Consider the following 20,295-nt stretch of genomic DNA (forward strand, 5'->3'; position numbering starts at 1 on the left):
GTTAGAGTCCTTCCCCCGAGTGAGCCGTGTGACGGTCAAAGGCTCTATTCTAGGGAGTTCAAGCCTCTTGTTCAATTCTCCCCAGAGCATCCTATCACTTTTGTCCTGCATACAGAGAGGAAGGTCGAGGTTGTCAACAAGGTTCATGATTATGGCAGAGTCGTCACGAATCGTAATTGATTTCCCAGGTTTTCCAGGGCGTCTAGGTCTGGTATCTTGTTGTTTAGATGTCGAGGCGCGTTTTCGATTCCTGGGCTCAGTGATGACCGGGCGGACAGTCTTGGGGGTAGACTGTGCGGCCAAAGCATCAATTGATTTCCGCAAGGTACTTGGGATGTCCAGCTTCGGCGGGGACGCTTGGGCCTTTTTACTCCTGTTAACGTGAGTCCAACCACTAACAGGGTTTTTGGGAACCACTGTCTCATTCAAGGACTCTTCCCTGGGGGACCCAAGTTTACTGAGAGAGTCGATGACAGTCGATTTTAAGATAGTGCTGAGTTTCAGCACGTCATCACTCGTGCTTTTATCCGCACCGTCGATAGCCGACCTGTCAATATCCTTTTTCTTGTTTGCCCTATGCGTTCCAGTTTCGCTACCCGTCATGATACTGTCATTTACCGAATTCTTAGACAACTTATCACTCAGACCTGTTAGTAAAGTAATGATGGTACCCAACATAACTACTGTATCAGTGTTGCAGGTAACACATACCCACCTACGATCAGACTTGCTGAGTCTGCTATAGAGTGCTACTGTTAGATCTGTACATGCTTCGTGGAACTAACCTTTGCAGTTGTCACATTGCATGCTAGATGTAACAGCGAAACGGCAACCAGGTCTTTTGCATGAATTTTTCATGGCTAATGATTTAGACTGTCTTAAAAATACAAGCAGTAAATTTAGGACCGTTAAAAAAAAACACAGTACACAAAAACTGGCAAAAACGTATAAAAACAGTTAACGATAAGCTAAAGCTAGTCTTCACGTGAAAACTATAAAAAAATCCGATAGTGAGCTGAGGCAAAACCACAGTTAACTATTAAGTTGAGTGAAACACAATAAAAGAAGTAATCTACCGAACTTATAGCTCAGAATAGATTCTTTAGATCGGAAATGGTTATTTTGTTTCGTAAGAACACAGCAAAATTTTAAGAAATGTAAATCACGTTAGGACTAAACTTCCCGACAGACAAATCTTCAGAATACTTTACAATATACTGCACCAAAATTATTGAATTACATCTCCCAACTTTCACGAAAGCATACGATAGTAAAGTTATTTCAGAAATTCACACAGTCTCTTTGCAAACGTTCATTTTGTTTGTTGGCGTCAATAAACTAAACCTATTGTTTTATGTTACTTTAAATTGCGTGGAATGTCCTTGGAATTTTCGTCTCCACTTGGTCAGTCAACCAATGTGGAGCGGAAGCTGGAGAGCAATAAGTAATAAAGTTTCATCAATTTGAGATTTTTAGATTGAAAAACTTTGGTTTTCTCGTACCTCACATTTTTGAGTTTGAGAATGAATTACAAGAGCTTTTAGTTGAGATTGATATGCTTATTGAAAAGAAGAAATGTGAGTGGGAAGGAGATCTTCAAGCCCTTGAAAGAAAGCTGTCGATTAAGGTGTCTGAAAATAACAGGCTACAGGGTCTAGTTAACGAAAAAGAAAGGGATGTAAGTTATCTTTTTATATAATAAACTGTTCTGATAGTTACAAGATGCTTTTAGGCGCCTTGAAATGGTTGAATCTAAAGATCAAAGAGTGTGTTATGGCAAACAAATTGAGGAATTAAGTCACAAGGTTAACGCCATGAAAGCTAGTTACAGTAATCTTCAAAGGAAATATCAAAATCAATTAGCTGCAGAAAAAAGTGATTTCTCAATGCATCTACGTAATCTAGAGACTGAAAATGAAGCTCTAAAAGCTGAGTATGAGAGATTAAGGTGCGTTATTTACTCTTCGGTTAAATATTCAAGTTTACAGAATAATTACTTTGAAGTGTACCTCATTGTGGATTTTATGTTTGGACATGAATAGTGAAATTTAGTAAGTGAATGAATATATGCGGTAGCCGCAATAAAATGAGACAGTTATAGAGATTCGAAAGCAAGCTAACTTCTGCTTCTGATTACTTGATATTTTAGTTAAGCAAAGTCGAACTTCTAATCATACTCCATATTGGGGCAACTTGTCTCTTTATTGTTATTCTCTGACTTAACTCGAACTATTACACTTTGTCTTTCACCAAGAAGATGTTTTCTGCAGTGCACGCTGAATAAAAAGGTGTGCTCATTGACTTCTTGTCCTGTCGGTAACATATAATCATTAGGCCTGATTTTATTATTCAGCACGATATTAATATGAATACTTGGTAAAGGTTTCAACCAACTTAAAAATTCATCGACTTGTAAATTCTGAGCAACTTTTGTCGTATTTAAATTTTTTTCTTGTTTCTTTCTAATGATACGAAGAAACCTCGTCTGATTTATGACTCATGAGCTGTGTAATTTTCTGTAAGGATGTTTATATTTCACATTTATTGTTATTTCTAATAGATTAAAAGTTAAGCTTTTTGATTCCTGTTTTCTAAAACTAATATTCGACCTCAAGGTACAACGTTCTACAGAAGACAGATGGTATGGTTCATTAGGCAGTCATTCTAGCTAGTCCTGTTTGTGACTCACAAAATAAAAGTACCATTACCCTACCATATGGGTGATGATGCTTTAGGACTAATGAACACCTATTTTTACTTTAACACAGAATTAAACGGCTCAAATGTTTGGTCATTCTACTTACTTATATAAACCGCACATAACGAGTTTATCTCATAAGTTGCAGTAATCACTCCTTTTTTCATGACTTTATTACACGGGAGGGATTGAAAAAAAACCTAATGATATTCTCGTGATGATTCTATACGCGATCATAGTTTCACCGTTTTATGTTTTTTCACTGAGTGTGAAGTTCAAATGCCACCATTTCTACCTCATTTTTGTTAGCCACACACCAGTTATGAAAGACACATGATGATGCCAGTAGTCAGATACGTTTAATCTAGTCCTATAATTTTTAAATAGCTATTTTCCTATTTGGAAAGAAAGAACTGAAGCTGATTTCTAATATGTTAATTTGTAGATTCCACTATCAAAGCAACCCATTGTGCCACTGAATGAAAATAAAGAGGATTTATCGGATACAATTTTTTTCAACGAAATCCTTCACTTAAGCTGTACATTCGTATTTATAGTTTGACAAATATATATGTCTATAGAAAAATAGGAAAGCTTGCATTTGAAATCATTTTATGATTCAATTTTTTCTATTATTCTGTAGACATATATGTTTATTAAACAACTATAAATACGAATGTATAGCTTAAGTAAGTAATTTGGTCGAAAAGAAAATTTTCTCTGCTGAGTTAACTATTATTTCTCAACTTCAGTCTATGTAGTTAACCCATATATTGAACACAGGTTTTTGTACTCAGGTTTGAGCCGCATAGATTATGTTGACATGAGTAGGAGTACCCAGCTACTCAAACCTAAGAGGTGAAGCGGGTTCAAATCTGGGATCTACTGGTTACTGTGCGAATCCAAAGTTTTCGAAGAGCGTTAGCACTAGGTTTTTGAAAAACTAAAGTAGCTTACTGAAATTTGATTGAGTTTTATAAACTTTAATGAAACATAGCCTTTAGCATTCATAAAATTTGAGATAAAATCTATTTTCTCTCATTTACAATATTCAATCTCGCTCAAACTGTTTATGGTTCATAATGTTTATATTAGTTTATGTTTCGTTTAAATTTGGATTGGATTTTCGAGTGATTTCTAGACTTCATTATGAGTTATTGTTTAATCCATTTTACCATAACTTTTAAAGGTTTTCTGTAGATTTTAGTTTTTTGCTATCTTCGTATATATCTTACATAGATTAACTCGCCTTATTCGTTTATCTTCACAGTTTCTTGTTGAACTTTCTGATTGTTATTGTATCAGTGGTCGAATGAAGTTTAACACTAACTGTTCACTGAATACTTTGAAAGTAACCTTATGAAGTGGCAGCTTAGGAAATTTTGCGTACGTATATGTTCTGTGCTAACTTTTTATTGCAATTTTTTAAGGAACTACACAATGTGGTGTTACACAAATTACAAGTCAACCATTGTCTATTTAAAAAACAGGGTCAATGCATCGACTATTAGGTTATTACTTATTAAATTAAAACTAAGGTACAAACCAGTCAAACAACTGAAACCATACTCAAGATAACTAATTCCCTTAATTTGTCCGTGTGTAGACTACCATTTTATCATTCTAGTGAATTTGTTTATTCAATATAGTTATATTCAAGTGACCTGGTTTCAATAAAACATTTAGGTATTTCGTTTTAACCAAGAAGTCAAGGTAAAATCTTGGAATCAATATTAGGTCGTACTTAAAACGTTGTTTGTCTTTTTCCAACTTGTAATCTAGACAAAAAAATGAACAGATTATTTCATCACTGAAACAACAGTTGGCAGACCAAAAAAGTGACATAATTGATATTCAGAAACGGTATGATGAACTGCAATCTCAATTTGAGGTGAAATTACAAGAAGAAGCCAATCAAAAGAATAACATTAAAGAGATGAAAGAAGAACATCAATCAGCTATTGACAAACTTAGTAAACAGCTAAATGATCATAAAAATACAATTAAGCTTCAGGTATTTTTGAGCCAGTTTCTCTGATTATTAATTCCTTTATAGGCCGAAGAATTAGTGATCACTAAAGCATCACTCACAAATAAAATTTCGGAAATCCATCGCCTTCCTCATGAAGCTGAAATGAAAAAATCAGTTATAAATGGTTCTCAGAAATCTGTAAAACGTTTAGAAAAAACTGTGGCAAAGCATTTAAACTTACTGTCACATCGAAAACACAATTCGACACTCAATATATCAGTTAAACATGGACCAACTTCATTTACTGACTTATCATCACCATTACAACAGCAGCAGCAACCTCTCAATGATCAAGAAGAAATTACTCATAAAGTTAAGTACTTGGAAAATCAATTAAGTGAAGCTAATAATACCCTCATAGATAAAATGTTAGAAATAAGGTAATCGACTTACTTACCGATAATTTAATATAATTAAACGTGGTATATTTTTCTGCTCAAATAGATTGTTGTTCAGGTATACTAAAACCACCTCTATCAGTCAGCTTTAGATTCACTCACTTAGATGTATCTATTTATTTGGATTTACGTAAAGTGTTCGTTAACATAGAATAGATCTTCTAATAATCTCTCCAATAAAATTGGGATTTCTAACTCATTTGGTTAGATACTTGATTTTCAACCAACATGCCACACTTCGGAACTCTTAGTCAATCAAAGTTTATAAAACTAAGTGCTGCGTTAACATTCATACAGTCAGTATGACTAATCATCCACTACATAATTCCGCATTTAATTATTGAGTTGTAATAATGATGTGTTGTTTGAGATGGTACTTATGAGCTCATTTTAGTTTGTATATCGTCAGAAGGCAACTGATAAGGAAGCGAATGTGTTGGTTATCTTGACAGAACCTTTATAAACAAACAAATGGAGACAACGAGGAGTCTGGAAAAATCTAAGCGATATTTATTACAGGTAGAAAGAGGGAATGGGGAATTTCCATATAGTTGACAAAAATATGCAAAATGTTCGTTTTGTTTAAAAAATTCCCATTATTTTGACAGTTATCAATTTAATTCTCCAGTGGCTACTGAAAATCACAAGCACTAATTAGTAATCAATATTTCGTCAAGTACAATTCATTCAGTTCTTTAGAACGATTTGTGCTGAGATATTCTAGCCATGTTTATGTTTCGTTGTCATAAGTTTAATGAAAACTACTGACTGAATCATCTGAAAAAATTCAGCTGTGATTTTTCGATGTTGAATTAGGGGTTATTTTTATAGCAAAATATCACAAAGTGTGGTAACAGCCTCAAGCTATACTCTTAGAATATCCAAATTTGATACGTATTACTGTTAATACCTAGTTTATATTTAACGAAGTTGAAAATAATCACCACTAAAAATATGTCGAATATATCCATAAGAACTACTGATAAACCGTTTTTTAGGTTTTGTTTGCCTGACTAACATAAATCTTATAAGAATTCTCAGTTCAGATATTTAATTCTAAGTTTTCTTCTAGGATCAACAGTAAGCGATCCACAGTTGATACAAACTGTGCCCTTATGTCTTCAGTCCAATTAAATACATTGACAACTTTTCGTGATTAGTTGGATGAGAATTCTCGCTCATGATTTATAGTTACAGACTAACTTAGTGTCATATATTATTGTTGATGTTGAAAGATTCCACATATATCACAGTTCGGAAGTATATTTGTGTATATTATGAGTGCCTAGATATTTATTTAAAAGCTTTGCACCTGGAATCCAACTGACTGATACTGCTACCTTTAAATTCAAATATTCCCTTAATTACATTCAAAACTTATTTGCAACTGTCTACAGATTTCAAAAGTGAATTCTTCTGTACAATAACTCCAACAGGGTTACATTTGGTTGTCCTCCCGAAAACTTTAATTTCATCTTAATTATCAACTACTACAACGTTACTATCCGGTTTTTTCCACTTGTGCTTTAACAAGAAAGCAAAAGCACTAGATATCGATCGAATAAAATTAATCATCGTCTAGAACTGATATCTTCCATGAGTAAGCTAAATTTAATTGAACGTCGTCGTCTATGGTCCTATTTTCAGTCTTAATTTTCCTCTTGCCAAGCTAAGTCAATAAAAATTGGTCAAAGTATAACATTTATGCTATCACGATCTGAGCCGTTTTGTATAAAACGGATTTCTTTTATTAGATTTTGAAAATATGAGTCGGAATTGATCAGGACAGGGGGTAAAGTTATCTAGGGAATTATCTACCTTTCGCGTTATTATCAGGACACTTACAACTAGGGTCGAAATGTGTTGATGGTTTTAGTTGTAGTAATGTTCCTTACTTAACCTAAATCATTCTTAGCATTTTCATATAAGTCATTAATCCACAAAGGCGATGATAAGAAGAAGTTGCGTTATCGAGCTGCTGACGAGTGAATTTATATCTTCTTAGTACATCACAGTGTACAATCTAGTTTAATTCATTTCTGCTTTCAGTCGACTTGAAAATACATGTCAAGTAGCATCTGCTACAATTCGTCGTCTAGTGGAATCCAAAGCATGTTCTAATGGGCAAACTAAGTCTCTGGAAACTTCCATTGATGAAGCCCGTGAAAGAGTGAGAAATTTTGAAAGAAGGTTATCTTTAGTTGAAGAGGTAAGAAAAAAACATATGCTTATTGACGCATACCTTTTTTTGTCCAAATGTGTATTCAAATAGTACTTGAAATTTATTAAAATGGATATATGTTCGACCAATCCAAATAAATCTGATAAAATTCTTCGCTTTTTATTTTTATTTTGATGGTTAACTTTTGGTAATATTATTTTTAAAGAAAATTGAGCTTCCTACCAAGTTTTGTCAAAGTATGCTTAATAAATAACTCTCTTTGTAAGGCAGATGTTTATTTAAAATGTTTCATTGTCATAATATACTAGTTGTTGAACTAGTAACCCTCTTAAACGCTTTTATCACTTGCAGACGATACAGCAGTTGATGGTCTATATAATTTATTCTCTACTTTTTGGACTAGACTGAGTTGAACACAAACATATAGATCAGAGTGACCATGAACTCCCAATGGATATTTTCAATGAATTTGTTACAATACTAGAGTTTAATTGTTTAAAAATCCCAACCGTAATAAAAACGCTAATATGTGAACGAGAAATATTCCTTTCAATAAATTCTCCTCAGGTTCTTCAATTATGTATCCAAACTGATAATCTAAGAAGTGACCAGGTGCAAGGCAAAGTACATCGTCTAAAGTTATAGCATATGAATTTAGGATTATTAAACAGAACTAAATTGTTAATATTGAGTTGACTAATATGCAGTATGTTAACTTGAATCAGCTTATGAGTGAAATTATAAAATTAATGATGAGAATAAATATGGGTCAGATGGGGTAAGAGAAATAATAGTGCAACTACAAATTCGATCAAATGTTTAGTGGAAGACTATGTCATGCAAAAATTTATATGAAATTAGTAAGAAATAATAAAGTGGAGTGAGTACTAAGTAGATTAATCATGCATTTAGGAGATAAATAGTGATGTATTTGTATTTGACGAAGAAAAGTTGCAAGTGCACTAGTTAAATTAGGTCATTCAATAATTAAGGTTACGATTGATTAACTGGTCCTGAGGTTGGCCGAGGTAAGAGACGCGGTTGAGAATTTTTTTTCTTGTAAACATAAATCTGGTTTTTAATCCAACTGGCTACTGCTCCTGCCGTTGGAAGGACTCTTATATACACAAATAATTTATAAGCTAATATAAAGTCGCCTATAAACTACTGGTAGGGTTCATATAAAGAATGGAGATATAAAGTAATGTTGATTCATATAAACCAGTTTCTGGACTTAAGATAATTTTAATAACATAAATCTTGACAAATTTACAAAATAAGTACACATTTAAATTTCATTACTGTTTGTAGCAATGGGGTTCTTCACATGTTCACGGACTAATCATATAGGTATAAAAAGGTCAATGGAATAGTAGAGTTTCATCAAATAAATGAATTTCGTCTTCAAAATATGCTAAATAGAACTTGTTTTTTTAATACTTTATATTAAGTTGGCTGTGATTTAAATCTATCAAATGTAATAAATATCTATTCTCTTTAATATAGGATTTGTCGTCTAAATTATCCAAAACAATATCTGAAATATATCGACTTAAAAAATATGTCTATCAAGTAGGTTTGATCTTTTCGAGTACTATGTGTTTTATTACGAATTTCTTCATATGTTTATTTGAAAATATCAAATTATTGTAATGTAAGCAGTTTTCTTTAAAAAAAACACTTAAACTTCTCCCTATCAAATCGTATAATTAGTGTAAATTATTCACTATGTACCGATTTCTTTACTCGGTCAGTAATGCTGACCAGCTCCGCTAACTGAATTAGGTCAGCTAGTGTTTGAAATTATGCTATTATTTATTTCATATATTTTTTATGATTTTTCACAATCCTTGTATGTATATGTGTATCTTCTTAATATCCTGAAAAAGCTTTAATTGAATATGTAGGTATTGTTTCAACATTGATGATAAGTGATTAGTAATCCCTTGTTTATAGCAAAGTCAAACCAGACCTTCCAGGTGTGATTCCAATGAAGCTGGTTAAGCTTCTACGAAGAATGAGTATTTTGTTTAAATAAGTGTATTTCGGCGGAACTATAAACAAAAAGTTCTATTATTTACGTAATGTATTGACTCAAATCTACTACCAACTACGATCTTTGAAAAAAAAGTGTGATAAAAAGGATATCAGACACGCTAGCTGTTCGTTAAAAACCACTGTTTCCGAGACCTCAATCTAACAAATCTGTTGCTATCGTTGTACTAGATCCATTAAAAGAAACCTTATTCTAGATAGTTTATGCATCACTTTTTAGTCACCCAATCATGGTTGCTCAAATAAAGGATAGGTTGCCTGGTTTTATCACCTTAAAGTATGTTTATCGACATGCCTGCCATACGTTAGTGACCATCTGGCTTCGTGGTCCAGATAGGTCAATCACAATTGATTGATCATTGGGTGGTGATCAATCTCATGCGTGTCAAGTCCTTAGTGCTGATCGAATGGTCGCGGCCCGAATAGCTCAGTAGTAAAGTCTCTGACTGTGAAGCTGAGTGACACGGGATCGAATCCGTCAGGGGGCATCAGTTCCCTCAAGATTACAGGCACACCTTGCTGACGAGTGCCAAGTAGCACGAAACCCGGGTCCAGGGTTTCCTGTTGACCACCTCCAACCACCATGTTACCTTAAGATAGGTCAATACATATGTCTTTCCTATCAAGCCTGGCTCGTTCTAAATCTTAACTCAAAGAGCGCAGAGTGGTCGTTATCATTTTTCCGATAGGACACGAGGTCATCTTTTCAATATAGTGGAGGTTATAAGGATTGAGCCAATTTTGGCCCTTATATTCCAAATAAGTTCGTAATAGTTCTCCTCTTCTATAGTCATGAAAGACCTACTAAACGGTGTAACCAAATCTTTCCAGCTCTTTTATATATTTTCCATAATATCTGTGTATTTAAAGTGGTTATTCGCACACTTTATCACTTAATATAACGTAATTTTATCTACAAATCAATGTAGAAATATTTGTGTAATTTATCATGCTGTTTTTACCACCACTCATCACTTCCACTACTACTACTACTACTAATAATAATAATAATACTAGCAATTACAATAATAATGACAATGAACATTGGTAATAATGGTAGTAGCAACAGTAATAAAAACGGGGATGATAGTAATACGACTACTACATTTGTCACTGTAAAATCAGTCTTTAATCATTTTTTATGAATAGTTGTGTATTCCGAATCACTGTCACCACTATTTAATAGTTTGTGTAAACCTTTTTAATCATTGTGTCTCAAGACAAGTTGCAGTTGCCCTTATACACTAATTTTCTAATTTCTGAATCTCCAGCTTAGGGTTCTCTATACGTCCCATTCTTCAGACTTTTATGTTCCTCCCGAATTAGACCTCTCATATGAAGTTCGCTGTTGTAACTAATATTATCATCTCAACTCGTATAATTTTTAATCTCCCCACATGGTATTAATATGTAATGTGTTCAGATTCCATGTGGTTTGTAACTAACCAGTCGAATCTTTATATTTATCATACTTTTTCACAATTGGTCGTGTAATAAAAACATATATAGTGAACTATCGAACTTGACACTGATAAAATTCCCCAGTTTATCTTTCATACAACATATCCAAAATACGAATATGGGTTTACATTTGATTAATCACTGAGTAGTGACCAATGTCATATTTGTCTAGTTCTTCAGCCTTGACCGAATTCCATCAATCAAGTTGCAATGCAGCCATTGTTCTAAGTGACTTGACAGTGTTACACTATGTATCAGATACCAGATAGTTAAAGGTAGTCGTCAGGAAACCATGAATCTAGGTTTTACGCTATTTGGAACTCCCCAGCAAGGTGCACCTGCAATTTTGAGAGAAACGATGCCCCCTGTAGATTTGCGACCCGCACCCATCGAACTCACAGTTTGAGACATTATCACTGAGCTATCGGGAGAACAACTGGCATCCTATGGAACTGAGATAACTAAATTTGATTGACCGCTGTGTAGTATTTTCTATCATGCTCATCTATCTCTATATTTCTTGATCGATCAAGTTAGAAAAAGATCACTGGTCCAAGTGAATGGGCATTGTTTTGTAGACCTTAACCAGTTATTGATTTCCTAATCTGTCCGTAAAATAAAACGGATAGTTTTATCAAATAGAGAGACTAATTAACATCTGTGTTTGCAGAAGAAACTGAAAGCATTGTATCTTTTTTTTAAAGCGATAAACTCTTGTCTCTAATGCATAAAACCCAATTATATATAATTTATTACAATGCAGATTCAAGCATCCAGATCATATGAAATAAATCGGGCGCCAAGAAATTGTACTTCAGATAAAGGTGTACAAACAAGTGACTATTTACTGCCCAATGATGAACTAATCAAACTAACAACTACTTTAGCCCTCAATGATACGCAGTCAGTAAGCATACTTTTTGTGTATTTCTTTTTTCACTGTCGTTGGACTTTCTTCTCGAATTGTAGAAAAGTACGGTGACGTTTAATATCCCGTTTGTTTCGTTTATTAGTTTCGCTTTGTTTTTTAATCTGCCTGTCAGTTGATATAACGTAGGTTTCTAGATAGTTGTAAGGAAAAGTGGTTGACTATGTTTAGATATTTTATATTTTCGAGGAAATCTGTCCAGAGTCTCGGTCGAAACTCTTTTGTCTCCTAACTTATTCAAAGCTTCAATTAAAGTTTTAACGTATACTAGACCATTTTCTTACTTTTATAACGCTCTTTATTGATGAAATTTTTTGCGGCAAAAAATTAAAGCATGATTTCCATCAATAATCTGCTTACACTTCACAAGTGCTTAATATTGAATAAATTTTCTCTAGTAATTGGCCGCATGTGAAAGATAACAGCGGCATATTTCGTCACATCTAAGAATCATCAGAATATGTATATGACTATGCAAAAGTGTTTTTCTCACTTAAAATATAATTACTCTATTCGGTATTACAACAATTTAAAAAGATATATGCTTTTATCACAACTCTTACTGGTATTAGATTTCTTGTCGATTTTGTCATTTTAAACCAGAAATCACAGTTCTTAAAGCCAAGTCAAAAGCTTTTTTAATAAAATAAAAGGAGTTCTTGAGGGAAAGTTACAGTTACACATTCATTTGACTCACTGTTTGTTCGGGAAATTCATTGGGCTTAATTTTGTCACTTGATTTGCACTACTGATTAATTGTTAAAGTAATATAATTTTAAGATGAGTTATCATATGTGAAAATTATATTTGAAATAATCTCAGATATTGAAATTCACATAATTCCAACGTTTCGTCCAGAAAAGTTTGCTGAACGAGACGTTGAAATTATTCGATTTTCAATAGATGAGATCATTTCAGGTGTAACTTTCACATATAATGGCTTCTCTATACTCGGTACCCAGTTTTTGTCAAACTACTCGTTCTAATGTCGACGAATACTGGTATAAATTTAAAATGAGTTATTTTCAAACATTTTTCTCTTGTGGTAGTTTATTTTCAATCATGCTGATAAACAAAAATTTTGTTCGACAAAAATTGATAACTACTAGATACTGATGATTACTGAGTGCTAGGAATAACACCCTTGTTTATAGTATAACTCATGTAATCATAACGTGAGCTATTCTTTTATTATCCGATTTAGTAACATTTCTTATTTATCTTCGATCATGAATTGGATTATCAGGCCACAGAAAAACAGATGCATCATGAACACCTGTTGTGTCTCACTTTGAAGTTCCTTAGGAACACATGTCTAAACTGTTATACAGGATCAAACACAACTCCTCCACCTCGTACTGTAAAAATAAAAAAAACTACTTAATAGGTTTAAATCCGAAATCTTTTGACTTGATTAACATCTTGTTGTGTTTTATTCCGTTACACATAATTTATAATTCACTACGGTTTCTAAATTGTCCGTCAGTTTAATTGTATTGTTTATGGATTATCCTTAGTAATATGATGAGTGAATGGGTATGAATTTCTTCTCTGATAGATTCTACCTTTTCGTTTTCGAGTTAATTCCCTACTTTTTTTAAAATATACTACTGATAACTAGTAGGTTTTTGCAGTAAAATGTTATTTAGGAATATCTTTTTGTTCACTTTTATTCAATAACATTAGTATTTATTAATTTTCAGTGATTGTTATCTTGCATTCAATTATTTTTCCGTAGGAAAATCCCACTTCATCCAACCTGTTAACAGATAAGAAAGAGTTGGATAAAATGCCTAATAATTGTTGTGCTGATCTGAATTCAACGCTATTTATCAATCGATCAAATAGTAGTATCCATCGTAAAACTCTTAACACTCCAGTAGATCTAGTCAGTAAGCAAATTGAAATGGGAGTCAATCACTCTCAGGTTCAAATTAATCAAGGAAACAAAAACTGTTCAAATTTTAAACAAGATTTTCACAGTAACATCAGTTTACTTGGTAATTCGACGGATATTTGTAATGGATCCAAAAATTCTGAACAGTTGGTACAAATTATACCAAACAAAATGTTTAAAAATAAGGATGAAATACAAATGTTGCCAGTCAGCGAGTCTGATGTTGTTACATCATACAAACCAATACCATCGGTACGCTCTAAACTGTTGTCACCTTCGGATGATAATAATGATGACATCAATTCAAACGAAAATGAATTAATCGAGTAAGCTACTTAGAATGTTGTTCAATTCAGTGTTCTTCAATCAATCGTACTAATAATATTTATAAAGTTCACTAACTTTTTAGCATTAGAAATTTACACTTAGAAGTGTGGCTATAAGTGGTAAGCGGTTAGAGCATATAACTTATAATAATGATTTGGTTGTAAGGTTGAAACCATCTATTTCATTTTGAACAACTGGGCGGTATCTTTAGCTCTTACAAAAAGCATTTAATTCATAGTTGAGTGTAAAAATCGGCACTTGATGAGTTGCATTCAGATAAAATAAAACTTTGTAGAATATATCTAAAAGGAGTTATTTTATTTTTGTTCAGCTCCCGCTTACCACAATGTGCAGTTTTGATTAATAAAGGAGTAGGTATGAAAGAACCTAGAGGCTGCCATATTTAAACATAGTTCCACCTCATTAAGTCATTAATGAATAGTATGAGTCATGTTGATGTATGCGAAATTCTTGATCCTAGCTCGTATAATGGTTGTAACTCGCAGTTGGCGACTTCAGGTGATAAGACGCGCAGTCGGTTGCTGTGGCACTGTTGCACTTATTTTCAACCTTTTTCTATTTTTGAAGTCTTGTGTCATCTTGAAATTTTTTCTTCTGAGATCTCATTTATTTCTTAGAAACTATTTCTCCTGTTCATGTTTCCATTGTAGTTAATACTATTCCATCTTATTTCCTCAATTTACTGATCTATTCCCTTGATAGAGGTGATTTAAGGTTTGAAGACTTGAACCGATGCGTACTCTTTGCAGGTTCTACGCAGGGACAACTGGCTAACTTATTAATACTTTCTTTAGATTATGTATTGAGTCACAAATATAATTTGTGATCCAGTAATCTCTATTGAAGTACTCACATATATCCATGAATTCTACTTCATAAAGAAGTAGGTTTATACGACTTACAAGATGCTAAGTACAATAAAGTGTCATAGTGTAGAAGTTTTTTGGTTTATGACTGATGATACATTATGTGTAGGAGAGCTGGAAAACAGAATATTGACGTTTACTTACTATCATTATCGTCATTACTTCTAAGTTAGAATAAGTAGTTTTTTAAGTAATATATATTTCTATTATCCTTTCAACTTTCGGATAACATTGTATTTTACAAGGTCAGAACAAAGAACCTTTAACATTTATTGATGTAAACAATATTTGGTCATACATAAGATATTTGAAATAAATGGATTGTTTACAGGAATGTGGTTTTTTCTCCATTTATACTTCAAATTATCTAGTATTGAAAAATGCGTAACCAGAATTGCATATATCGGAATCGGTACATAATTTTCACGTTGACATTTTGTTGGTTGTACTGTTAAATTGAGCGCCGGATCATATCTTTTATTTCGCTACGTTGATGTCATATGTGTAATCTTGAACAATGTTCTTGACGGGAATAACCAACTTCCCAAAACTTAGTTTTCTTTACTGTAAATTCACAAGAATTGATTTTACTAGTTCTTCAATACTTATCTAATTTATGTACAATATCTTTTACTCCCTAAATTCAGTCTAGATAAAAATGTCTATGATACTATTTCGGAACCCACACTATTGACGTTAAATTCATCAGCATCTGAAATATCAAAATTCGCCAAAATCAATGAAATTATTGTTAATTCATTTCCAAATTCAAGTTTGAATTATCCTACTGATTCAATTAGAATTGTATCTACAAGTGTCCCTCACTTTTCTGTTTACACACAAGATAGTACATTTGTTGAATCAGATACAAATTTTCAGTGTTATAAATCAATGAATTTGTCAAATGAAGTAAGTACATTGGAATATGATGTTTTAGTTAATTTTGCAGCAAATTATTAGTTACAATTAATTACCAAACTCTTCTTGTAAAGCAGTCTTTGAGTCATCACTTCATGATAATTGTTGACATCACTTTTACAAAATACTGAGATTAGTTTCAAATTAATTTGGTCTATACCTGTTAGATTCTTGACAATTAATTCATTCAGAAGAGGTTTTGTGGAGATTTAGTATTTCCATAGTTGAAAGCATGAGTCAATCGAAGCTAGACCACCAAGGAAAACCTGGAAGCACTGGACGGCCGTTTCGTCCCATTGTGGGACTCCTCAGCAGTGCGCATCCACGACCTCGCCTCGCGAGATTCGGTTAAGTGCTCTAGCGCGAGACCGGTAGGTCCTGGGTTCGAATTTCACGAGGCGAGTTCGTGGGTGCGCACTGCTGAGAAGTCCCACAATGGGACGAAACGGCCTTCCAGTTCTTTCAGTTTTTCCTTGGTGGTCTAGCTTCAATTGACTCATGATTTCAACTATAAAATTACTAAAATCTCCACAAAATCCTTCTTCTGTTATAAAACTGTTAACAGTTTGTTTCACAATCAAATCGATAATTTAGGAAAATTTATTTGAGACGGATATCGTCAAACTCATGAATAATAGCAGAAAAAAATTTACAAAGAGGTGGTATCATCACTTTTTTAATGTTTAATATATGTGCGATAACAAACCTTTTTGAACTTTGTACTTTAGTGGTTTCTACATGATTATTTTCCGTATTTATCTATCAATTATGTTAAAATCCTGACCTAGCCACTGAATACTCAACCACTCGATCATAAAGATGGGTGGTGATTATTAGTGAAATCCAGGATGCGTTTTTCGTCCTATTTGAGACTAGTCAGTTAAATGTACCTGCAACCCTGAATTGATTTTCACCCCGGGACTCGAACGCATTAGCTTTCGCTCTAAACGCCATCGCTTTAACCACTTAGCTATTGAGTCCAGATAGCCACTAAATTGTGCGATGAGGTGGGGTTTGGTTAATTTGTTCTGAGACATCATTGGGAAGATTCAAACAACCAATACAAATCAATTTCTCGATCATAGTTTTGAGTTTAGCTATCTCTGAACAAATAACATAAATCATTAATTTTCTCAAATAATGTTTACTCATTACAAAATCATCAGTTGTTTATTTTACTTGTTTTCCCTCAAATACCCATAATGTTTTTATTGAATTCTAGGAACAGTCATCATCATTTGAAAAGAAGGTAAATCATCATCTGCCATCATATTGTTCAACATTAATATCATCACCATCATCATCAATATCATTATACCAGTCTCAAATTAATCATAATAATTTAAATGAAGAAGATACAGATGTTTATAATTTAGCTGCACAATTTTTAGTTGATGAACAAAAACATTCCATGTTATTAGAACAACAAATTGATGCACATTTGAAATGTTTACAAGAATATGCTGGACATTTCAATGAATTATATTAAATTACATATTTTTTAATATATATATATTGTTTTCATTTTATTTTGATACAAGTCAATCTTTTGTTTTATACCATGGTTGTGTTTCTATATCTACTAATAACTTTAAGTGTTAGTAGTATTTCTTATTAGAATACAATTTTGTGAACGTACATTAAAACTGTATACAATTTAATGTATTAAATTATATCTTAAATCCTATTCCACATATCAATCGGATAAATAAATTAAAACTGTTTTCCAGTACAATTTTTTTTTATAGAAAAAAAGTAATCTTTTTACCAAATATGTTATTCAACTGTGATATATCTATATATTCAATATTTGACCTCGTTTTAACAGTTTACAAGACTTACCCTTTTATGGGATAAGTGCATATATACATATATGTATAATGCATTCTTTTACCCTTGGTGTTGGATTGTTTATATTGATTTGTTTGTTGTTGTTTCTGTGTAACAAACACACACACACGTCTGAACACAATGTTTAACAAATAGGCTTTCCTAAGGATGAATGCACAAATCTACACATCGATTTATTAGTAAATTAACCAGCTTACACAGACAAGCACATTAAGTGATTCTGAGAATCTGAATGTTTCTCAACAGGCAGATAGGTTTTCATATTTATCAAGTTTTATTATGAATTAATATCTATCAATCTTATAATATTGTGAAAAATAATAATCTCTTACAATCTATAAACATATTATGATGTATCATATGTTCTTTCAAAAAAAAAATATCCAGAGGATGAACAACTAGGATTTTCTTTTTACACTCTAATGTCACATTTACCTCAACGCTTATCAGTCACTATCTTCTTTTCCATTCTTCCTCTGGGGGACGTTTTGTTATTTACTTTTTACATTTGAGATAGCTTATTTTATACAATCTTTTACTGTTTGTCAAGTAGGTTTTTTAAACGGTAAATTTTAATGTAATCAAAAGATCAGTCTTTTTTTTTCTTTATTTTTTGTAATATGAAACCAGTTAAAAGACGTCTGTGTTCCATCGGTTGATGTTGTAAATCTGTTTGACGTTTCGTAAACTTGATTATTATTTCTTGTAGTTTAGAAATTTACGTTGAGTGCGGAGTAAAAGGAATCAAGGAATGTTGTTTCTTGCATAATCCTATTGGTAAAGGCTAATAGTTGTTGTAGCTGAATATTTACTCCTTGCATAATATATGTATGATGTAGCTTCACTAATCGAATTCGAGTTAGTAGCATCTAGTTCTCGGTGCATGATCCAAACTATAACGCTGGATTATCAATCATCAGGTGAAGGGTTTTTGTAAAAAGTATAATTGTGGTGTACTTAAAATACATCGGGTCAATGACACTGAATCCGCTGTTTCACTGTAGATTAGAAACGGCACCGGTTGAATGAGAAAACATGCTTACTGCTTACTCTTTCTGATAAATTATGTTAGAGACGAAAATCAATGTAGTTTTCACAAATGTGCCAAAGTATTTGATTTTTGGCAACGTAGATAACTTAGTTTAATTGTTCTACAAAGTGTTTATCACGATCTTTTGTGATTTCGTCCGATTTGATTTTCGTTCCATTCTTTATGGGTCATGCAAAATTAAATATTTAGTGCAGTAAAGTACTCTTCTATGTATTCAGTTTTGACCTACATTTTTGTGTGAGTGGGAACTAAAAATATTAACAACCTGCCCAAACCAAGCTATTATGATTTCCTTACAACTAAGATGTCCTCATACATAATATGAGCACTACATTCTGTTCACTTGAAATGAATATGAAAGCACAATAGCAGAAGCATGAAAATTTTTAATGAAATAAGAAACAATGTTTAAATCAGTACTAATTCCAGCGTATAAAATAGTGTTTTTTGACTAATATTCATCTATTGATGATTTTCATTGATGTATTTTCATAAGTTTATTTAAAAATAAGACATCTTAAATAAGCTGAATAGGGGTTCAGGGAATTTTTGGATCAGTCTGTGATTAGAAAAACTAGAGCTTAATGAGTTAGTATACTGCCTTTTTCTGTACACACCGTTCTTTTACAGACCAAGAGAAAAAATTCTGATTCGAGAATATAGCCACATTATAAGCAGGATCGTTCTTAGTTTGATGATGAATAAGCTTATTGCATTTATCTTAAAATTATTTATTCCTTGAAATGGACTTTGGGCTAAGAACTACCCTTGAAAGATACCGAATATATATTTCAGAAATAGAAAATTTTCTGCTTTCTTCCCCCTTGAAATGATCATAAAACTTGGGTTTTCATCTCTAGAGGAGGAGGATGAATTCTCTAAACAATTATTACATTTATGCTGGTTATTTATCTCTGGTTGATAAAAACGTTTATTTGTGGCATCGATATTGAAATAATTGCATTACACAGTTCAGATAATGTTTCTGTCATTGTTTACATTCAATATTTTACATTTATTTGTCTTTAAGTTGAGCATGAATACCTGCAAAACAATGAAATGTAAGCTATCTACCAGTCGTGCCTTATCATAACGAAGTAACTGTGGTGCAGCGTACGGGAATACCATTTTTAAGGTTGTAAAATCTGCTTGGTTGACTCTCACCACACCGTCCTCTGTCCCTTCCCTCTTGGACCAGCCAAAATTTAGTTCCAACCGCACAATACAGAGCATGCTTTCTAACCAATAAAAACTGTGATTTTTGACTTGTAATCCTTATAATCAAAGTTATGTCATCTTATATGTGTTAAGGTAAAGTGACTTTAGTGCAAATGTCATTGAGAATAGTTTGGTAATTTGTGATTATGGTAACTTGATTACAACGTGTATAACCATCAACCTATTTATTACAGGTAATAAAACATTTCTATTATGATCGGTGGTGAACTACTTAGTATTTTTAGATGTATGCAACTTTTGTAAACAGACAAAATTGTAGGATGAAGTGAACTCATTTCACTTTGTCTGCTCTAAATCTTCTACATACACAGTAATTTGTAAAAATAAATAGTGCTTTACAAGTATGATGTTTTGAGTAACATACATAAAGA

General features: G+C 32.6%; 1 protein-coding gene across 1 annotated transcript; it reads left to right on the forward strand.

The window, feature by feature from the left end:
- Positions 1 to 1,376: 1,376 nt before the first annotated feature.
- Positions 1,377 to 17,272, forward strand: Smp_156520 (putative centrosomal protein of 63 kDa (Cep63 protein); the record flags this gene model as incomplete). The annotated part of the gene is made up of 11 exons (XM_018795882.1): positions 1,377 to 1,444; positions 1,477 to 1,678; positions 1,716 to 1,948; positions 4,481 to 4,712; positions 4,755 to 5,110; positions 7,178 to 7,337; positions 8,817 to 8,882; positions 11,590 to 11,733; positions 13,493 to 13,977; positions 15,639 to 15,774; positions 17,105 to 17,272. 11 exons carry the CDS (start codon positions 1,377 to 1,379, stop codon positions 17,270 to 17,272), a joined length of 2,250 nt encoding a protein of 749 aa, XP_018650150.1.
- Between the last annotated feature and the right edge of the window lie 3,023 nt (positions 17,273 to 20,295).

Source organism: Schistosoma mansoni, chromosome 2 (genome assembly GCF_000237925.1).
Source record: "Schistosoma mansoni strain Puerto Rico chromosome 2, complete genome".
In the NCBI taxonomy this organism is placed as follows: Eukaryota; Metazoa; Platyhelminthes; class Trematoda; order Strigeidida; family Schistosomatidae; genus Schistosoma; species Schistosoma mansoni.